Source organism: Callionymus lyra, chromosome 9 (assembly GCF_982586985.1).
Source record: "Callionymus lyra chromosome 9, fCalLyr1.hap1.1, whole genome shotgun sequence".
In the NCBI taxonomy this organism is placed as follows: domain Eukaryota; kingdom Metazoa; phylum Chordata; class Actinopteri; order Syngnathiformes; family Callionymidae; genus Callionymus; species Callionymus lyra.
The window spans coordinates 20508343-20529775 of NC_141826.1; the positions used below are offsets into that span (position 1 = coordinate 20508343).

At 38.0% G+C, this 21433-nt stretch overlaps 1 protein-coding gene across 1 annotated transcript in view; it reads left to right on the forward strand.

Moving 5' to 3' along the window:
• pcgf3 (polycomb group ring finger 3) overlaps window positions 1–20197 on the forward strand; it is a 36925-nt gene extending 16728 nt beyond the window's left edge. Inside the window, exons 2-10 of the mRNA XM_087799363.1 lie at window positions 2690–2800; window positions 5046–5163; window positions 7995–8091; window positions 9815–9870; window positions 10573–10680; window positions 13724–13812; window positions 15692–15829; window positions 16403–16483; window positions 17520–20197. Coding sequence (XP_087655489.1) covers window positions 2786–2800; window positions 5046–5163; window positions 7995–8091; window positions 9815–9870; window positions 10573–10680; window positions 13724–13812; window positions 15692–15829; window positions 16403–16483; window positions 17520–17567 — 750 coding nt within the window. The 5' untranslated portion in view covers window positions 2690–2785 and the 3' untranslated portion in view covers window positions 17568–20197. The remainder of the gene's footprint in view (window positions 1–2689; window positions 2801–5045; window positions 5164–7994; window positions 8092–9814; window positions 9871–10572; window positions 10681–13723; window positions 13813–15691; window positions 15830–16402; window positions 16484–17519) is intronic.
• Window positions 20198–21433: the final 1236 nt, after the last annotated feature.

The window sequence follows — 21433 nt, forward strand, 5'->3', positions numbered from 1 at the left end:
AAAAGACTGAACAAATAAAAACGTCTTATGATGTTTCTTGAAAGAGTCGGTAGATTCCATCAAGCGGAAAGAGAGAGGAAGATTGTCCAACGCTTAGGAGCAACAGCTTTATCTGCAATTCAAGTTCAAATCGAGATAAAGATATGTTTGTTTGGAAAAAAAAAGTTTGAAACGTCGCAAATATTTAACAACAAGATCAACAATCACAACCTATGATTTGATTATTTTCTGTCCCTCTATCTTTAGTACTTAACCGGTCCAAGATCCAGCAGTCGTGAGTCAGGGATGCTTAAGAAATGTAAGAAAAAAAACTTTAAAAGACCAAGAAAATAAATGTCTCTTGAAATTCGGACACAACTGGACGGTTTTTACAGACAGATCGTTTTTGTAAACGGTGAAAGACTTGAATAGTTTAAGGATTTTTCTTTTCTATTGAGGTCTTTTGCTGACGTCTGAGCTAAGGCCAGTTTTATGTAAGTAATATTTGTTTTATGGACCTTAATCTGAGTGTAAAATCCAAACGAAGATTTAACATTTTATCCAGGGTCAGGGTTGAGATCTTTTCTTGAGGTGGAGTGTCTTGAGATCTTGTTCACGAGTTAAGGATGGATGGCTCATGGGATGGATCCAGGCCTTCTTTATGACGTGACGACAAAGCACCTTACTTACTGTAGATTTCTACTCTTTTATTTTGATTACAACCTTTCATGTTAGTGTATTTGTTTGGACTCAGTCATCCAGGAGAGTCTCGGAGTATAACCTCTTCACCTCCTTGTGAAAACATCGGGCATCATTTTCTAAGTCCTCCGTGAGCAGCCTCCTCCCGTCAAGAAACCTTCTACAGAGATGTTTCTGATTTGGGTGTTACGGTTGTCTAGGGAGGCGGTTAAGTAACAACAGTTCCCGGGCAGAACGCCAGGTCCATTAAATTGTTCTCTTACTTTAGAGAAGAGAAACTTTAAGCCCGGATCTCCATCTTTGTTTCTCTATCGAGAGAGCTCCGTGGAAGTCTTTAAATGTCGACCGTGGTTTGTCGATTTAAGCTCCCAGGCTGCTCTATTGAGTTCAATTCCGAGCTTCTACAGCGTAGAAATGGGTTTTCTGCCGTAAAAACCTGGAAAAAGCTTCAGGATTCTTTTAAAAGTTTAACCAACCAGAGCTAGTGATGTTTCACAGAATATCAATGGCTGCCTCGGTGCCAAGCTTTTGCTTGGATAGCGTCATTTCACAGAAGAGGAACGTAATAACTGAATGTTCCGCTTCTGAAGTGGCAACAGAGGAAGTGAGCCGAGCTGCGACGGTACCACATCTGTGCACACCCGCCGCTGACGTGCAGGATCTGACCACGATCATGCATGTGACGTGTGTCCAGTGTCGACCGGTCTCAGATGCTCTCGGTCATTCTGGTCATCGATCAAATTGTTTTATTTGTCGTTTTTCAATCGGTCTCCATCCTCTCTGTCCCTTATCTTATCTTAAACATTGGCATGAACGTGAACATTAATCCTTATAAAATGTCTTGATCATACCAGATATGACCCAAGGACTCCCCCCACTGTATCGGGTGTCATGATATTTGTTATTCAAGTGAAATGCCTCCCTCGGGAAGGAGAACCTGGAGCACCTTAGAGAGACTTTGTTTCCTGGTCTCTGAGGAAATCCACCAGGAAATGAAGACATTTTGTGTTTTGGCTCAGCTCTTTTTTTCCCCCTCCAAAGGCATTCCTCTTAAGAAATTGCGACAACACACTAGTTGTAACAAGAGCCTGAAGGAATTTTTACAAGTCTGCTTTAGCGAAATAAATGGTTTAATAATCATTAAAAAGTTGAGAGTTTTGAATCCATGAATCTAAAAATAAGTCTTAAATCCATTTAATATCAAACTAAATTCAAACAATTTTTACATTTTTGGTAACAATATGCATTTGTAAATTAATTTAAGTAAACAGTGAAGTTGTTGCAGTTAATTCAATGACAAGTTTCTTTTCAACCAACATTTTTCTCCATGACTGAAGGCAACACCATGCAACGATTACTTTGTGCAGGACATTTTCAAAAAAATCAGCACTATGGGTTTTAATCAAATGTTTTCAGTGAACCAAAAACAAATGTTAAAATGTTATTCTATGTTATTGATTCAGTGTTCCTTTTTATTATCCTTATTATTACTTATAACGTCTTTAAAGTCTTGAATTGAACAGTCCTTAAGCTATAGAAAGCCCGGACAGAGATGTTGAATGTGGTATTCATGATGAGACTCATTAATGTTGACGGTTCCGTCTCATGTTTTTATCGTCGAATTAGTCGTATTGACAGTTAGACGGAGCTTAATGGTTTTTGCTGATCCATTTCCAAACCTGTTATTGCACTTATGGTAACGCAACCCCGTCTTTCTGCTCATCGCTTGGCTCCACTCGGCCGTCGCGAGTCTCTGTAGTAAAACATGCGAAGGGGAAGTAGCGTGACCTCGTGTGACTTGAAGCTGCAGCAGAGATTTGATGGTGGCTCCAAGTCTGAGGGCAGTCGAGCTTCTATCGTCTCGTCGAAACACCGGCATAGATGAAGGGAAAAGGTTCTCGTTGATCATCCCTATGGCCTCGTGGTTTTTGTTTTTCTCCTTGAGTTTCTCAAATGTCCGTCTCCTGTCGAACTTCTCGCACCTCCTCAAACATCTCTCGCTCCTCCTCAGGCGCCCATGAGAGGCGGTCCACGATGAGGAGCTAACACCGTCGGCCCGGACAACCACAGGACGAGACGTGGACACTGCACCACCTACAGCCGACGCATGGCGGTGCTAGGGGTAAGACGTGAACATGGTTACAGATTTCAAGGGATTACTTTGCTAGCTTTACTTGTTCTTCCTTCTAAAACGTCACTTGTTTTATCAGAAAAGTCAGAATGTTTAAAAAAAAAGCATCACTGAGGCACTTGTTTTTAGTCATCTAGAAAAGTAACCAGCTCCAATTATCAGCCATTGTTGAAGACCAAAAGTTGAACCTTAACTGTCTTAGAAATATTAAGTTCTTATTAGGTATGTCAACGTTTCAACTATTGTTTCTACATGTGTAACCAAGCTTTATGATCTTCAATATGCCATTTTTCTCGCCCAGTTGCTATATAACCACCTTTCAAACGCCTCTTAATCCCATTACACCAAAGCCCTTCCAATAGCTAGAAACAAAGTTTGTAATTATTGCGAACAAAGTTAAAATATGTACAATATTATAGACAATATGACAGATAAACTCAGAACTGCATTTACCATTCGTTTCTGACTTTAGAAGAAATTCTTTTTTTACTTTCTGACTTGAAAACCGATTTTATTTAGTACACTGAACTCAAAAATCTGTCAAAATGTTGGTAAACTACGAAGCCACTGTAGTATAAGTGTAATACTACGAAGCTGAACTATATTTATTTCGTAACTTACTAAAATATTAAAGTAAAACTGTATACAATATTGTTCTTTCCGTATCTTTTAACAGTCGTTCTTAAAACTTGTTAGTCGTTGCTGTCAATAAATTCTTAAAACCTTATAAAAACCACAGTTTTTCGTCTGAGTACCACATCACCTAAAAAAACACGGCTCATTGGTCAACAGCAGCTCCTTTAAATATCTGAGAGAAGTGAACACTTAAGGAGGAGATAAAAAAAACAACAACATGTAAATGTTCATTATTTGTTTTTCGTGTAGACGTTGACAACTGTAGTTCTGGTTAAAGTTCCTTGAGACACAAACACAACGGCGACTGACTGGTCTCCTACCTAGTACTTGTGATTGTGTTTTGGTTCCGCGAGGTCGTCCGAGTCCACCCCGTAATGATGGACGTCTGTCGCGGCAGCAGCCACGTGAGGTTTTTTTGTTTCGATCCGCCGACAGCAGTGATTTTCACATCAGGTTATTTAGCTTCACCTGTCAGGCTCCGTCACGGCGTCGGAGCGGCGAGCAGGTCAGGCAGTTGGTGAATTCACTCTCTGGCGTCCATCCTTCACCACAGCTGTCTGAACCCGCTGTCGACCGCTGTGTGATATTCACTCACTTGACCTCAGGACGCTTTAGATCAGAACTTATTGTTCGAATAAAGTTTTGGAAATATTTTCATCATTGAATGAATTGATAAAGTAGTTCTAAGAAGGGAATTATTATGGCGTTGTGGTTGAAGCTGCTTGATCAAGATGAGGTAAAACTGTTGTCTAGACGTTTTCTGTGGAGTTATGTCTAGAATATGAATAAGCAGTGAATGAATTGATCGGTGACTATCAGCGTCCCAAGTGGCCACTAGAGGGAGACATTTAACAATATTATTTTCGGGAGAAAAATGTTTTTTATTTTGACTTAATGTCTTTTAACAGACACGTGAGTAAAAGTTGTTTATTTTTACATTCTGGATTATTTAATAATTTTGAAATGTCACTAAAAAATTGTACAAAGCATGCAACACTCATTTATAAAACTTAAAATAATGATATTTTCCCCAATGTCTTCTTCTTTATTTTTGTTTTATTGTTTTTTGTATCAAAAAGTGCCTCAATAAACTTGCCATTAATTCAGTTGTTGGTTGAGTGATGGAGAAAAAAAACATACAATAATATGTCTTGGTGTTTCATGGATGCATAGATATATGTACAAGTAAAAAATAATAAAAATGATTAATAATTTGAAAAATCAATGAATATATATAAATATGTATATGATTAATAGTTGAAAAAAAGGGAAAATGTTATTTTAAATGCAAAGTGACAGATTAGAGTATTGTTAATTACAAAAATCTAAACTATAATAAAAATTCCAACTATTTACACAAATCTATATATTATATATATATTTGTTATTTTTTGTTTTACCATTAAAAGTCTGAAGAAGACACTGATGAATAACGTAAAGCTATTATTTCACTATTTTCACTATATTAATAACTACATTGATTAGATTGGTGTTTGTTTGTTTGTTAACAATAACTAAACCCACTGATATTGGGTTAAGTTTTTCTCCATTAATTATTTCTCCAATAATCTTTTTGAAACTTTGTCTCCTCCCCGTCCAGAACCCCGACATGCTGACGAGGAAGATCAAGTTGTGTCACATCAACGCCCACATCACATGTCGTCTGTGTGAGGGCTACCTGATCGACGCCACCACCGTCACCGAGTGCTTGCACACCTGTGAGTTGATCCTTCTTTTCTGACTTTGTTCTCTCCATGCACTCTAGAGCATGTTCTCACTTTGTTGTTACTTTCTAATGAGAGTTGTGTCATCCGTGTGTTTGATAAATTGATAAAGCACGACACATGAAGTAGAAGACGTCACTTCTCATTCTCACAATGGTCCTTCACCAGGCGGCTTCATCCTTTAGCTCAGCTCTTTCTTCAACACAGAGTCCTGATGATTGAAGTCCCAACACTGATCCTTCTGTCCGCTTCCATCCTCCCTTCACTCATAAACAAAACCAAAATACTTGAACTTTGAGCTGTTAGTAACCGTATAATGAGTGATTAATCTGATTATTTCCCCCTGATTTAACGATGAATCAAGGTTAGAAAATACAAGACATTATTGAAAAAAATTGCATAAACAAGTTGATCCTTAAACATCCCTGAGTTGAGTAGAAATTTTAAAAATAAATCTAAAATTAATTTATGTTTACATCAATTATTAAATTAATTGTAAGCGAAATAAAGGTATATATTTTCGTTTTAGAGGACCTGAGCTAACAGAAAAGTAAACAATTCTAAAGTTGAATTAAAAAAAAAAGAAGTTGACATGAATTTGTAGCTCAACTTGAACTTGAAGATCTCATGTCTCAACTAAAGTATGGTCTAATCTTGATAGTACCCGCCTAAAAGCATCTTGTTGATGCCTCTCAGTACATATCAGATTGATATCATTCGTAATCAGTTATTCTCTTTGTAACCTCTTTCCGTTCGAACACTTTTGATTAATTTTTGATCAACATCCTTCGTCTTCTGCCTCATCACTTCCTCCTACGCAATAATTAATCAAGTCAGTTTGGAAATGGTATCTAAATTCATAAGAGCTTCAGTTTAGAGTGAAATATTAAACAATTAAATATGTTTGCACAATGTTAGGCATTTGACTTTGAACGCCCTTAATGCTTAAAACTCTCAAATCTCTTATAAACTCTATTGCAAAATGCTTAAATATCAACTGATGGTTTTAAGTTAAATCTGAAAGCTCAATTCACTTCGTGTCTGCATTGGTTAAAACCAGACAGTGCAGTTCCCTTTCTCTCCGCCAGAGTTCAGTGTTGCACTCTCTATCGGCGCTCAGGCTGACGTCACAGTCTAGACGAGCAGGAGGGATTCTCTCTGAACTGAGAATTCCCGTCACGTCCTCGTGCAGCTGCTGTGACAGACACGCTGCGATGAGGCAACGAAAGGTCAACGTCTGATTTACGGAGGAGTGTTGCATTAAAATCCACTCTTGTGTCACTTAAAAACCTGACAGATGTGGTTTATACGCATCAGACGTGTTTATGATTTTCTACAAAACGACAAGGATATTTTGAGTTATGGTTTAGTTGATGAGTTGAGCAGAAGAGCAACATCAAAGCATTCATTAACAAAAACATTAAATACTAATAATTATTATTTACCTTCTTAAAGGATGTAACAATACGATAGACAAAAATGGTAATAAATATAAGAAGCTTTAATGTGTGAGCTTCTTCACCATCACACCTTCCTCTCAGTTATGTTGTAACACCTCCATATTTCCACACTTGTTCACAGCAGCTTTTTAGGGAGAAGCTTTTGTGTTTGTTCTTAAGTCTTAAATCATTGTTAGAAGAAAACAAATTCAATTTATTTTAAGGTAATTTATCATCTATACTCTTATCGGTGGTCTTGACAACTCTGACAAGCGAAACGATATTTGACCACAATTCCGTAAATATTCAACCCATATTCCAATATAAGCATAACTACAAATATATAAATATATTTTTTAATTTTATTATCATGGTTGCTTACGTGGGTCACATGGCATTCTTCCAATCAAAGTAGTGAAGGATGAGAAATATTGTTCTCAAATAGGGCTGCACGATATTGGAAAGAGCTATATTCGATATTGGTGTCTTGAATGCAGTATTTCCATTTCGTTTATTTCCGCGCTTCGGTGCCTAAATTATTTGAAAAAAATAACGCTCAGTTTCGAAGGACTTTCATCGGTTTCCCACGAAACTGAGCAACATCAGAGAGGAGACGCTGTCCCGATATCACCAAATCAATAATAAATTCCCACCTCCTTGTACACACACACACACACACACACACACACACATAATAGTTGTTTGGAAGTTCCGCGATCTAGCACTCGAGCCTAGGGAGCAGACAGACAGACGGAGACGTAAAGACAACAAGACATAGAAGTTCAACTTGACAGAATGTGACACTGCTTGGTATCGAATGCGCATTTAAGAAACGCTTGATTTATACAATTTAAAAATGATAAATTGTTTCGCTATGCATATCGCACGTGCCAATATTGCGATATCTATATTTTTTCGATAGATCGTGCAGCCCTATTATCAAAAAAAAAATAGTCAAAAGCATGTTTCTTCTTCACATTATTTTCAGAAACGATATCAATACTCTGATACTATTATGCTCCAGAATCGTTTTATCTTTTAGAATCACTTTTAAGATCCACTTCTGCTTCCCTTGATTCCTCTGCACACATTCACTGTATGTTTGTCAATAAAAAGCACTTTTTTAGAATAAACATAAAAAGAGCTACTTTGTTTTGGAATCCGGCATCATTGGGTGTCAAATGTGCTGTTCAAAGGAACAAAAGTAACTTTAAGCACCACTATGGAAGATTTTACAATCGTTTTTTTGTCTCCCTCTACTGTTAGAAACGTGTAATTGCAACATTGGTTATCGTTAAAATTGAAGTCTCTTCGGCCGCAACAGTCCTCATTAATCTACAAAATGTGTCACGGATCGTCTCTGATATTGTGCGTCTTTGTTTTCAGTCTGTAGAAGCTGCTTAGTAAAGTACCTGGAGGAGAACAACACGTGTCCCACATGTCGGATCGTCATCCATCAGAGTCATCCACTGCAGTACATCGGGTGAGTCCAGCTGAGCTGTGGAGGAATCTGGTGATTCAGAGAAGATTCTATGTCTCATGCAGAAGTCGATTTACAGCTTTTTACCGTTCTGGGACAGCGTAGAATAAACCAGTTATAGATCATTCATATTAATATTGTTATTATTATTATTCAAGGGGTTATTGCAAAAGATGTGATCTTGAAAGAAAAAACAATTTTCATTAAAAAAAAGGATTTAATTATTTAACATTTCTGAATTCATCATTATTAATCCTCGTTTTGATTAAATAATATGAAGTACTATACAAACATTTATTTTATTAGTGTTTATATTTAGTTAATTTAACCACTTAGGTTTTGTAAAGTTATTAAATATATCAGCTCTTACAGAAAATATAGCCGAAAGGAAATTATTAAATGAATCAAATGAAGAAAGAAAACGTGTATTCAGATGAATAAACAAAAGTAGATGCACTGCAAATGTATTAACCGATGAAATTTTAGTGAAATATTTCGAAGTTTATCAAAAATAAATTGTTCCTAATGTCGATGGTCATAATATTGTCGTTAACACAAGAGATTCTGTCAATATTAAACCTCAACAACTCGGTTGAATCATTTAAATGCTTGACAAGCAGTACCGGCTTCGTCCTTCAGGGGGCGCCGTCCCTCCATCAGCCATCCTTAGACGCTCCTCAGAGATTTTCGAAAGGTGACACAATGGTCCTGGACCCCTCAGAACCGTCGCATCCATTAAACCGGCCGTTGAGTTGGACGTCCAAAATGGTCGTCACGGTTTACAGCAGAGCGACTCTTTCTTTCTCTCTCCCTCCTTCTCTCTCTCTCTCTCTCTCTTACCTGAGCTGCTTTGTGGTCAGAGTAGCCAGCTACAGTAGCCTGTGTGTTCAAGGTGTCCACAGAGACTCATTTGCCTTTTGTTCTTTGCTGTTCTGCAGCGTTGGACATTTCCTCTCGACCCAACGACCTGGTTTTCGTTTACAGTCGCAAATGTTTTTTTAAAAAAAAAACAATTTCAGCAAATATTTTCATGATACATTTATCCCTGCTATGTCAAGATCAGGTTTCACTACGTTTCTCTTCCATTTACAACACAATATATGTTGCATGGTTAACATAACATTTTTTTTTATTCTTGAGACATAAGTAAAGGTAGAACACTTAGAGAGTAGAGATCTGAAAGTAAGAACCAGAATTTTAATAAAGATCCTGAAAGAAACTGGCAGCCAGTGAAGAGTTTTAAAGATCGGGGAAATGTGAGTTCTTCTACTAGAGCGGGACAGAATTCTCGCTGCAGAGTTTTGTATTAACAGTAGGCGAGACAGATCCTTCTTATTAAGACACGAAAATAAACTGTTACAATAGTCTAAACGAGAAGACACAAACGCATGGTTAGAAGTTTAGAGATTTTTCTCAGTTGAAGGAAACAGTTTCTGGTCAATTTTCTGCAGTGTTGAACTAGGACATCACCTATTAAACTAGTGGCGCCACCTACTGACCTTTAAACAACATGACACTGCTTCATGAAGCTTCATCAGCTCATCACTTACTTCATGGATATCAATCAAATGTTTTGCCATTTAAAGAAGCTTTAACCGGGTTAAGTCCACTGGTCGTTCAGGTCCACGTTCACTTTCCATCGCTGTTCCCTGTCTTTGCTAATGTCGGTTGCATAAATCAATCATTGTTTCCTGACGTTGTCTTTTCTTCTCTTGTTGTTTTCCAGCCATGACAGAACAATGCAAGACATCGTCTATAAACTGGTACCAGGACTACAAGAGGGTGAGTTTAGTTTCATAGTCTCATTATTTACACTATATTTACCGTTGGAAAAAAATGACAAACGTTTGAAGTTTTTATTTGAAAAACAAAAATTCAGAGAGTTTTAGTTTTAGATAATATTATAATATTAAGTATATAATGTATATCATTTATTGTGTATAATCTTTATTTTATGTTATATCTAAATACATATATAATTTTCCCTTTACATTTTTTTATTTATAGAGAAAATTTAACTAAAGAAAAGTATTGTTTTATTTCATTGATTTAATACGATAATAATACAAATAAAGTAAATAATTATCACTTCATGGCATTACAATCTTTTATTTTTAATCTTTAATTTAAATTTATGAATGACTTGATTCATATCTTCTTTTTTTTTCCAAGTCACATATACTACTCGTTTTTGAAAGGTTAAAAAATATAATTTCACAAATGTTGTTGACCTTTAAAAATGACCAACAAGTAGAGAATCTACACAACAAATTCAGATTGGATGGAAAATTAATATTAAAATCAGTGAAAAAAATCAGATTTTCCTCACATTCGACTTCTTAAACTAAAAATATACAGTACGTCTTTGTAATCATCACTATTTATTTAGCAAAATCTTATGAAAGTAACTCAAAATTCGCACATGTATATGTAAAAAATAAGCCAACAGTTCTGTGCTGATGTGATTTAATCTCTCTGTGGCAGCGGAGATAAAGAAGCAGAGAGATTTCTATCAGAAGTTGGGGATGGAGGTGCCCGGAGATATTAAAGGAGAGCTGTGTAACATGAAGACTCATCTAGATCAACGTAACGGTACGTTCCCTCCTTTTTTAATCCTTTCTCCTGGCTCTCATGTACTAGGATCATTTAAAACGTTGATGTCCATTTCTCAGTTTCACATGGCGTCAGTAGTAGGATGATACTTGCGTCAGCTGTGCGGGAGGATTGATATATGGCAAGTGGATGAAAAATATAAAGGTGTCGTGACCGAGGCTCACACAAACATAATAAATAATCGATTGACCTTCATGCCGTCGGCATCTGTGGAAATATCCGCTTGAAATCGTGTCGGGCGCGTGGGCGGGCGTGCAAGGTTCGCCCTAAAACCCGTCTCGAAGGGACGAGAGGAGAAGCCAGTGAGCAGTTCCACTTCTATTTAAACCTTAATTACCAAAAATCAGAGAGGGGGATTAAGAGCGCCATGAAGCCTGGCAGCGCCAGCAGCCTCTGGGCTCACAGCTCCACCACAGAAGTCATCTGGCAGGACGGGGACGACTCCTTACTGCTCTAATGGACTCCATTTGGACGAGAAACTCCGTCTGATCTTTCACGTGACGGGCTCTTTAAAAGAAGAAGAGAAAAGACAATGAATGAAGGACATGAAGGAAGCAAATACAACATGGGTGCTTTTCATAGGGATACATTCTGGAGAAACGAAAAGTGTTTTTGTGTAGTTTCTACAGCACTTTTTTGTAAGCGTTTACTAGAATAAAACACCAAGGATGTTCCCCATTTGGGACTGATGAAACAAAGTGCCACATTAGACGCCGTCTAAATGACACAAAGTGTGCAACAGGAAGTGCCAAAAGAAATTCCACAAAAAAAAACACAAAGGAAATGCCACAGTAAGGAATGTGTAAAGGAAGTGCCACATTAGGCGTCGTCGAAATGACACAAAGTGTGCGACGGTGTGGACTGTTGAAAGGAAGTGCCACGATAAGAAACAAAAACAGGAAGCAACAAAGGAAATGCCACAGTGAGAAATGCGTAAAGGAAGTGCCACAGAAGGAAACAAAAACAGGAAGCAACAAAGGAAATGCCACAGTAAGTAATGTGTAAAGGAAGTGCCACAGAAGGAAACAAAAACAGGAAGCAACAAAGGAAATGCCACAGTAAGGAATGTGTAAAGGAAGTGCCACAGAAGGAAACAAAAACAGGAAGCAACAAAGGAAATGCCACAGTGAGAAATGAGTAAAGGAAGTGCCACATTAGGCGTCGTCGAAATGACACAAAGTGTGCGACGGTGTGGACTGTTGAAAGGAAGTGCCACAGTAAGAAACAAAAACGGGAAGCAACAAAGGAAATGCCACAGTAAGAAATTTGTAAAGGAAGTGCCACATTAGGCGTCGTCGAAATGACACAAAGTGTGCGGCAGTGTGGACTGTTGAAAGGAAGTGCCACAGTAAGAAACAAAAACTGAAAGCAACAAAGGAAATGCCGAACCTAGCCGTGACTTAAATAAGACGCAAAGGAAATGCCACAGTAAGGATGTCGAAAGGAAGTGTCACATTAAGCGTTGATTAAAAGAAGACAAAAGGATGTAAGGACTTTTGAAAGGAAGAGCCACTGTAAGAACCAACAAAGGAAATGCCAAATATTACCATGAATAAAAGTGACAAAGGTAATGCCGCATTAAGGATAGTTGTAAGAAAGTGCTGTATACACGAAGACACAAAGAAAATGCCGTAATAAGTGTTGATTAAAAGAGGATACAAAGGATTTCCTGCAGTAAGAACCGGCATACAGGAAGTAACAAAGGAAGTGCCTCATTAAGAGCGTTAACTAAAAGAAGATGCAAAAAAAAATGCTGCACCAAGGACTGACCAAAGGAAATACATCAGTAAGGAACGTTTAAAGAAACCGCATAACCTGCAACTCGCAAAGGATGTTTGGATTAAGGTTTGACAAGAACATGCCACAAAGGAAATGCCAAAGTAAGGATTATGGTAAGAAAGTGCTGACTACAGGAAGACACGAAGGAAGTAACATAAAAAGCGTTTTAAACGAGGACACGACCGGGAAGTTCCACGTTAAGAACCGACAACAGGAAGTCACAAAAGCAGTACTTCACGAAGTTTTAACTTGAAGTAGACGCACATAAAAGGATAGTGGAAAGAAAGTGCCAAGTACAGGAAGACGCAAAGGAGGTCACAAAAGAAGTGGGGATTTTACCTAAAGAAGACGCAAAGAAAATGCTGTAGTAACGTCTGACAAAAGGAAATGCTTACGGAATGTCTAAAGGAAATGCTTACGCAGTAAGGACTCCAAAGGAAGTGTCATATTAAGCATTTACTAATAGAAGACTCAAAGCAAATGCCACAGTAAGTATTTTCGTAAGACGGTGCTGACGACAGGAGACCTACCATAATAATTAATTAATTCATAACCGATCTGTGCCTTTTGGGGGGGTGACACGGGGGGACTGGAGCCTACCCCGGATTCTTCGGGCAACAGGACACCAGTCTGTTGCAGGACACACAAAGATGCACAACTATTCACACACACTCTCATACCTACGGAATATTTTCCCAGTGTTGATCAAAATGGGACACAATGATGTGTCGCAACAAGGACCGACAATAAGGAAGCGTCGCAGTAAGAACTGACAACAGGAAGTCACAAATGCTTAGAGTAATCGAGGAAGTCTGGAGCGAGGAGAGAACCTGGAAGTAACAATCAATGACACGGCAAACACCTGGGCTGAGCAACGGTTGACTGAAACTGTCGTCTCCGGCATCCAAACCACTCCGTCATGTGGTTGTCGGGAACCACAGCTGGAGACCTCGGCTCAACCCTCTCCTGAGCATCTACGGTGTGATGGCGAGACGGCCGGCAGGTGTTTCTTCAACAGACCCGCTCAGCACCAGCGACTGCAGTCTGACTTCAAACTCAATTTCTTGAAATTCAATATTGAATCCGCAGAAGATTCAGTTTGTTTACTCGCGCTGTCGTGCTCCAGCTGGTGAGCACGTTTGTGGTTTGAGGGCACGTCGGAGCTGCTGCATTCTGGGTCGCGGGGCTCCAGAATAACAGACGTGACGAAGCTAACGTTGCTGTTACTCTACTCGTCCTCTAGGTGACGCCAAGTCGGAAGAGACGGCGAACAAAGAACCAGGAGAGGAGAAACCCGAGGAGGACAACGACTATCACCGCAGCGACGAGCAGGTGAGATCCTGTTTAGTGAATGATCAGAAACTGCAATTATTAATGTTATTTAATGGAAAAATACTGAATACTTATTGACTAAGAAACTTTAAAGTACTGACTCAGCATTGTCCTCGTTAGGGGCGTGAGAAAGTATCGATACACTTGAATATGCCAATTTTTCTTCATAATACTGTGTCGATATTCAACAGCAATTTATCTTTTTTTTTTTTATTAAAATGTATTTTCAAGTTATTTCATGGATTATATTTTAGTAAATTGTGTATAAAATATATATTTCTTAACTGTATAATTCATATATGCGATATAACTTCAAGCAATGCACTAATTAAAACTTTATTTATTTGTTCTATTTATATATATATATTGCACTATTTTTTACTTATTTATATTTATCCTTTTGTATACGTTCATTATATGCAATTTTTAAAACATTTATTTATTCTGTTTATATTGCACTATTTATAATTTATTTATATTTATACATTCACCCTATGCTGTGTTTTCTAAACTGTTGCCAAGCAACGAAATTTCGTTGCCAGTTTTTCACTGCTGTGTTCTTCTGTGAAATGACGATAAAGAAAATCCAAAGTCTCTATATGCAGATATTCACAGCATTCATTATTCATTTTCGTGTTGCAATTTAACTTCCGGCCACTAGATGGCAGCAGTCATTACGTTTCCTACAGCTAAAAGAACAAATGCATTACGCAAGATCATGGTGATGACTGAGGATGAGAGGATACAATTGGATTGCAGCAGCTTTTAAAGCTGATGTTTGGACATATTTTGTTTTGAAAACAAATGAAAGTAATTCTACAACAACACCAGAGTCAAGTACTCGACAATACTACAAATACATCCTTGTTACTACAGTTTCATGATGTATCGTATTGTTGTCCCTGTAACATTATTTTATCTGGTCATCATCCACTAAACGGTGAAATGAGTTTATGTTGCGTCTCTTGTTGGAGGATCTCGAAGAGTTTCGAATAAAATTTATCCTTCTCCTCCGGAGATGTTTGAGGAAGTCCGGCGCCGTTGTTCACACGGTTCCCCAGAAACCGAGCAAGACGGCGTCAGAGTTTGCGTCAGCCTTCCGCGGCCAAATGAGTTTTAAAACCGAAGTTTAGCGTGAAATGATCCTGTCGTGTTCTGCCGTTGCATCACTCGCTGCAGCCGCGTCGACGCGATTTAACGAAAACCCGGGGGTTGTCGGACCAGGCTGCCGCGGCGGCGTCTCACTCGTCGTTTTCTTCACCGCTCACAGTTTTCTTCGGGGTTTTAATAAAGGCAGATGTTAGTTGCACCATCCCTGGAGGATGACGGCGAGCAAAAGATGACTGAAAGTGATGGTGACACCCAGAGGACCGAACTGAGAGTTAATGACATCAGAGAGGAAGTAGAGCTCAGATTTTGAAGTGAAATTTAACTTTTAAGTTTACTTTTTCCTTTTTTGATGGCCAAATAGTTTTTCTGTATTTCTGTCTGGTCACTTTTTGATTAATATATTCTTACTAAAGGTGATTTTTTTTATATTTTCAACTTGTCCTTTCTACTATCCATCAACAGTCTAGTATTGAGTTCAAACCTCACATTTATTCCAAATTTTTTGGCGCTAAACATTTTTTTATGTGCACATTCTTTTTAAATTAAAATCTTCTTTTTCTGTAACAGTTTGTTCTTCTGCTTCAGAAGGTTATGCTTCTGTCTTAAAACAAATGACACACGATGGTGTGAAAACATTTTTAGATATTAAACCGTTTGAGTCAAATCTGAACTCGATCGCTCGCCTTGTAAAATGTAGTTTTCGGTGTTTGTTCTTCTCTTTATTCCACGTAACGTCTCACAATCCTCCCTCCTCTGGCGCCCCCTGCAGGTCAGCATCTGCCTGGAGTGCAACAGCAGCAAACTTCGGGGTCTCAAGCGGAAGTGGATCCGCTGCTCAGCACAAGCCACCGTCCTCCACCTCAAGAAGTTCATCGCCAAAAAGCTTAACTTGACGTCGTTTAATGAGGTGAGTCGCGGTCACCAGAGGGCGCCAGATCGTCCGGTGCGTCTCGCTCAAGGACGCCTAATAAAAGAGAGTAACTTGCAAATATTCATATTAATAGATCATAACGCACTATTTCTGGTGACAATATAAAAGTAAGAGAGTTGAAGAAACTTGTGAAAAATAGTTTCTCTCCACATAAAAGATGCTGACTCATCTAGAAAAAGCTTCGAGACCGAATCAGAGGTATTTCCCGTCACCCGCAGTCGCAGCCGAAAACTTTGTGAACTTTTATTTTTCCGAGAAAACTCGCTGGAGCGTCTCGGCTTTGAACCGCCGAGCGTCTCCCGCTCCTGCGGGATAACGAGCTTCTCTCGGCGCCGCCACTTCAAACGAGACAAAGACCTACTTTCACATTTTTCCCTGCGTCGCCGTCGGGGCGACAGGCAGGGGGCGCTGCCGCCTCTCGTCGGCGTCACAGCGGGAGAAACGTCTCTGCACGACTGTAGGAAGATGAAATAGTGACTCGTGACGAGAGTGTTGAAGACTCTCCTGTGATGTTGCCGTCGCGTCTCTGACTCTCTTCTCCCTTCGCAGCTGGACATTTTATGCAACGAGGAGATTTTGGGGAAAGACCACACGTTGAAATTTGTTGTTGTGACAAGATGGAGATTTAAGGTACATATTTCTATTTTTCCTGGTATTTATTTATCCAAAAAAGGTTTCGTTTTATAATATATTTCACAATATGACCTACTTCCTGTTAGAAAAATGATATTTGAAGTACATTTTGTAAGGATTATCAATTCCAAAAAGGATCTTTAATTCTACTCATAACGGTCTAAAACAATAAATGATGTGTTGATGAAGCTTCATGAAACAGTGTCATGTTGTTCAGAGGTCAGTAGGTGGCGCCACCAGTTTAAAAATCATGTGATTTTCCATTAGAACAATTGTTCAAAACAAAGGAAAATAGCACAAAGACGCCATCTAGTGGACTCTGAAAATAATTTCAGTGCTTCATGAAGCTTCATCACACCATCACTAGTATATAGAGGGAGGTGAGGTCATGATACGCTTCAGTATTTGCAAGTGATGGTTTGATGAAGCTTCATGAAACAGTGTCATTACTAGATGGCGTCTCTGCACTATTTTGCTTTGTTTTGAACGACTGCTCCTAATGAAACATCATTTTTAAACTGATGGCGCCACCTACTGACCTTTAAACAACATGACACTGTTTCATGAAGCTTCATCAGACCATCACTAGTATTTGGGGTTAATCAAAGGGAATTATAAAGTTTTGAATATCCAATGATTAAATTTAAAAGGATGAAACTTTGATTATTTTTAAAGCATTTATTTCCTTTTATAAACTAATTTAATCAATATTTATTACATGGAAATGTTAGATTTGTGTGTTTAAAAAAATAATGTAATTTAATTAATCTTTTGTTTACTTATTTCATATTCCAATTCCAATAATTAAAAAAAAAAAAAAATATATATATATATATATAGAATATTAGATTTAAAATTATTTTGATAATATTGCATTTTTTTTATTGAAATATATAAAAAACTATTGAATTAAATGGTTAATAAAAAACAATTCAACGCGTAAAGAAAGTCTAAATGTTCACTATTCACTGATGTACAAAGTCTTCATAACCGTCGTATTATCGTGTTTTTAATTCCTCGTCTCTTCCTCCAGAAATCGCCGCTCCTGCTCCACTACAGACCGAAGATGGATCTGCTGTAGCGTCGTCGTTTTCGGGCGGACTGTGCCGATTTATTATTAATTTTTTTTCAAGTTTTTTATTTATGCAAAGACGATCAAGCAACAGCAAGCAAACCCCCCCCAAGGTGGCGCAACACTCCACACAAACCAGCAGGTTGGGATTTAAACGACAACAAAATTGTGCGTCTTTGAACTTCAGCACAGATCCTGCAAGACTTTTTTTCTTTTTATTTTGAATTTCCAAGAGGAACTTTCGCTTTTGTCCGCTACATCCTTGATATGTGAAGACCAACGGAACAAAACTATGGCAGATGAATCATATATTTATACTTTTGTACAGTCCAGATCTCGACACTACTGGTGCTCTGTTTACAAACACACGATGTCGGCGACCGCTTTTTTATACCTTTTTTTTTTGTGTTTATTTGTTTGTTTTTTCTAACCCTCCACTCATCACCACATCCTCAGAGCACACGCGGAGAAGCTCCACCTGTCCATCTCAGTTCCTTAAAAACGCTCGATGATTGTGAATAGGCTTCAGAAGAATTGTGTAGTAATTTATGTTGTTAAAAACTGATATTGTACATAGACGGAGAGAGCGAGAGACTTTAGACTGTTAAAAGAGAGAGAGAGAGAGAGAGAGAGCCCAGAGGTGCTAGCTTAACTATGTCCATTAAATTAAGATTTAAGACCAGAATATATATCTTTATGTCGCAGAATGACACAAAAGTATATCGGAATCCGCTGCCCTGTGTCCGTTTGTCTGTCTGTCTGTTCAACACTCCCGGCCAAAATGCACTCGAGAGAGCCCGAAAAACAGAAACTTTAAAAGCTATTTATTGATCGGGAAAATTAGCCTCACGATCCGTCCTCCGTTGGGGAAAAATGTCTAGCGTTGTGTGGGAGGTCACGTGACAGGAAGGAGGTGTTTTTTTGCGCAGGAAGTTTGGAGCCACAGTTTTTGAGTTAGCGGCGATATATATTAATGAACTTTAAAATAAACTTTACGATCTTTTTCGAACTAGAGAATTTTTTTTTTTTTCGTATGCTAGCTGAGCTTAGCAATTAGCGTTGGTTTGCTAATGTGATGTAAACATTTAAAATCACTAGCGTCTTTAAAACTCAAGAAACATTTTGTGAATGAAACTACATGGTTCAGTTATGATTTTAAAATGTTTAAATTCCAAACTTGGGGTCACAAAATGTTTACTTATACAGGAAGTGCTTTTGTCGCCATCTTGTTTCTGTTGCAATCCAATGATCGGTTAAAAAAAGGGGGGAAAAAACTGCCAAAGAAGTGTGTGCGCAACAAACTTTAAATAATTTTCCTTGTGTATTTAAATTTTATCGACTTGTTCGACGTGACGAAAATATAAACCGTGCAGCTAACGGCTAACTCCGTGTCCAATCTTAGCATTAAAGCTAACGTTAAAGTGTTGTCGGATCGCACAAGATTTGCAAAGAGACTCTTCGGGAAAGACTTTCTTAATCTTTTACAAATGCGTATCGGTACGTTTAAAATCTTCTTTTTTAGTAATCAGCCATTGATTTTGATTAAATTTGCAAAATAATTGCAGTGAAATATATTTATATCTTATCCCTTTTCAATCTGAATGTATTAGCTTTAGCATTTTAGCTGCTACATTCAGTGCTAATTAAATAAATTAAAAGTGGCGAAAATCAGTTTGTCGGTTAAATTCTGTCCATAGTACTGTTATGATTTTGATCGTTATTGCGAGTTCCTCATTCGTCTAATTTTTAAATAATTGATTTAACATCCGCACCGAAGGTAAAACTGTGGCTCGAGCTAACTGCGCAACATTTCCCCTTTTTCATTGGAATCGTACGAACTTTTTTCCAGCGTCCTCCCCATTTGTTTACGAAGTCTGTGATGTTTTCTTTTATTTTGTATGTAGAAATACATGAACCGCCTTAAAAACGACAGAGCATCTCATCGTCTGCAAACATTTTTTCGTGGAGCCGGATCGTTTGAGTCGGGTATTTGTCGCGAACTCGCGAAAAAAACAAAAACAAAAAAGTCTTATTGCTTTTGATGAATTCGTACGAAGCTGTTTTTATTTAGTTTGCCAGTGTTCACCTCGCTGACTTCAGGTGTCATACAGGGACTCTTTCGGAGATTTTGATATGAAATGACCGACCAGGTCGTTTGGTGCTTCTTATTAAATGTTTCTGATCTCGAGGGAATTTGTTTCTCGGGACGTTTTTTCTCGTCTTAAAACTCGCAATGTTACGAACCCACAACTGGAGCTCTAAACGCCACAAGTGTTACCTCGTTGACTCAAATACTTGTTTGCATCTTCTTCCAATAGTTTGTTTCGTCGTCTTGTGTGGGGGACGTTCCTTCAGATTCGTGTCGGACGCTTTTTTTTTTCCCGATGTTTCCACCATGAATTGTTTTTTTTGTTTGTTTGTTTGTTTGTTTTTGTGGAAACATGCTGGAACTCTGCCATACAAGGACCTTTGACTTGTGTGTTCAGTTTTGTATCCGGACCAGCTGACGACGACTTTTGTTTTTCAGCTCATTTGACATTTCCGAACGTTCTGCTCCGAAATCCTGTCACTTTCAAGTGCCCATTTGTTTTTGTTTCAGGAAATATACTTGTGTGGTTATTAAATTGTCTTAAATAATATCCCGTTCTCTGTCTCTTTTATTTTTAAAACCTGGTTACAAATTAAACCATTTAAAAGTAATTCATCACCTATTTTTGTCTTATTATTTTTATTTTTTTAAATGGATTAAGCTTAATTAGTTTTCTTCGGTCAACATGTGTCATTTATTTTATTATTATTATTTTTTTTATATTTTATATCTGTTTTTTTAAGCAAAAGACATTTACATTTTTTAAACTATTAAACATTTTAAATTGTAATTTATTTTTCATTCTTACTTTTTACTTTTCTATAAAATTGAATAAAAATATTTAAAATTATATTCTTTACACATGTTTTTCATACCTTTTTAATCTATTTTTTTATCTCAACTTTTTTTCTACTTGTATTTGTGGGAAATAATTTTTTAATAAATTAAAGATTTTACTGCTTTTTTAATTTTTTTATATATATATTCTTATGTATATCTATACATATACATATATACATATACATTCTTTATGTGGCAGTGATTTCTTCAAATCCATCTTAAATCTCATCTGATGTAAGTTTTAGTTTTGAAGTAACACTCGTAACCTTTTCCTGAGCCACAGTTTTTCTTCCTGGTTCATCAAGTCAGCGTCGCCGACACCTCCGGCTCTTCTCAGTCGTTTCTTGAACGCTAGAGTTTCTCGTCCTCCGACCGAAGCTCTCCTCGGTCTTCTTCTGCAAAAAGCTTTTCCGTGTCGTCTTTACACTCAAGAGTTCAGGGATCGCGAGGTCGTTCAGACGTCGACTGCCTCACAGGTCGTGGAAACACTGCAGGGCAACGACTCGTAGAAACTGAATTATAGATTTTCTCTCCAGCCTTCCAGGAGAGTTTCGGAGATGATGTTTGAAGAACTGTCGAGGGATGGAGGAAAGAAATCCACGGATAAATGTCTCTTAAACTTGAGCAGGACTTCAGATGTTGCTTCATACCCTGAAGTATTACAGTTAACATGAAACCAACCCCTCCCCGAAAAAAAGTTTACTTAATAAATCTTGGCGAACAAGAGGTTACGAGAGCGAAGTCCATTATGATGTAATAATGGCTTCACTCCTCCTCCAGCCAGCTGTAATCAAGCCGCGCTTTGTTTAGACAACGAGTCCCTCGGAGGTGGAGACTTAGGGGATCGATGACGCGCGGTGACAAACCTCGATCTTGTCCAATCACAGCAGAGTAAACAAATGTCATAGTGTAAAGCATCGTAAAAATAAACATCGTCAAAGTCAAG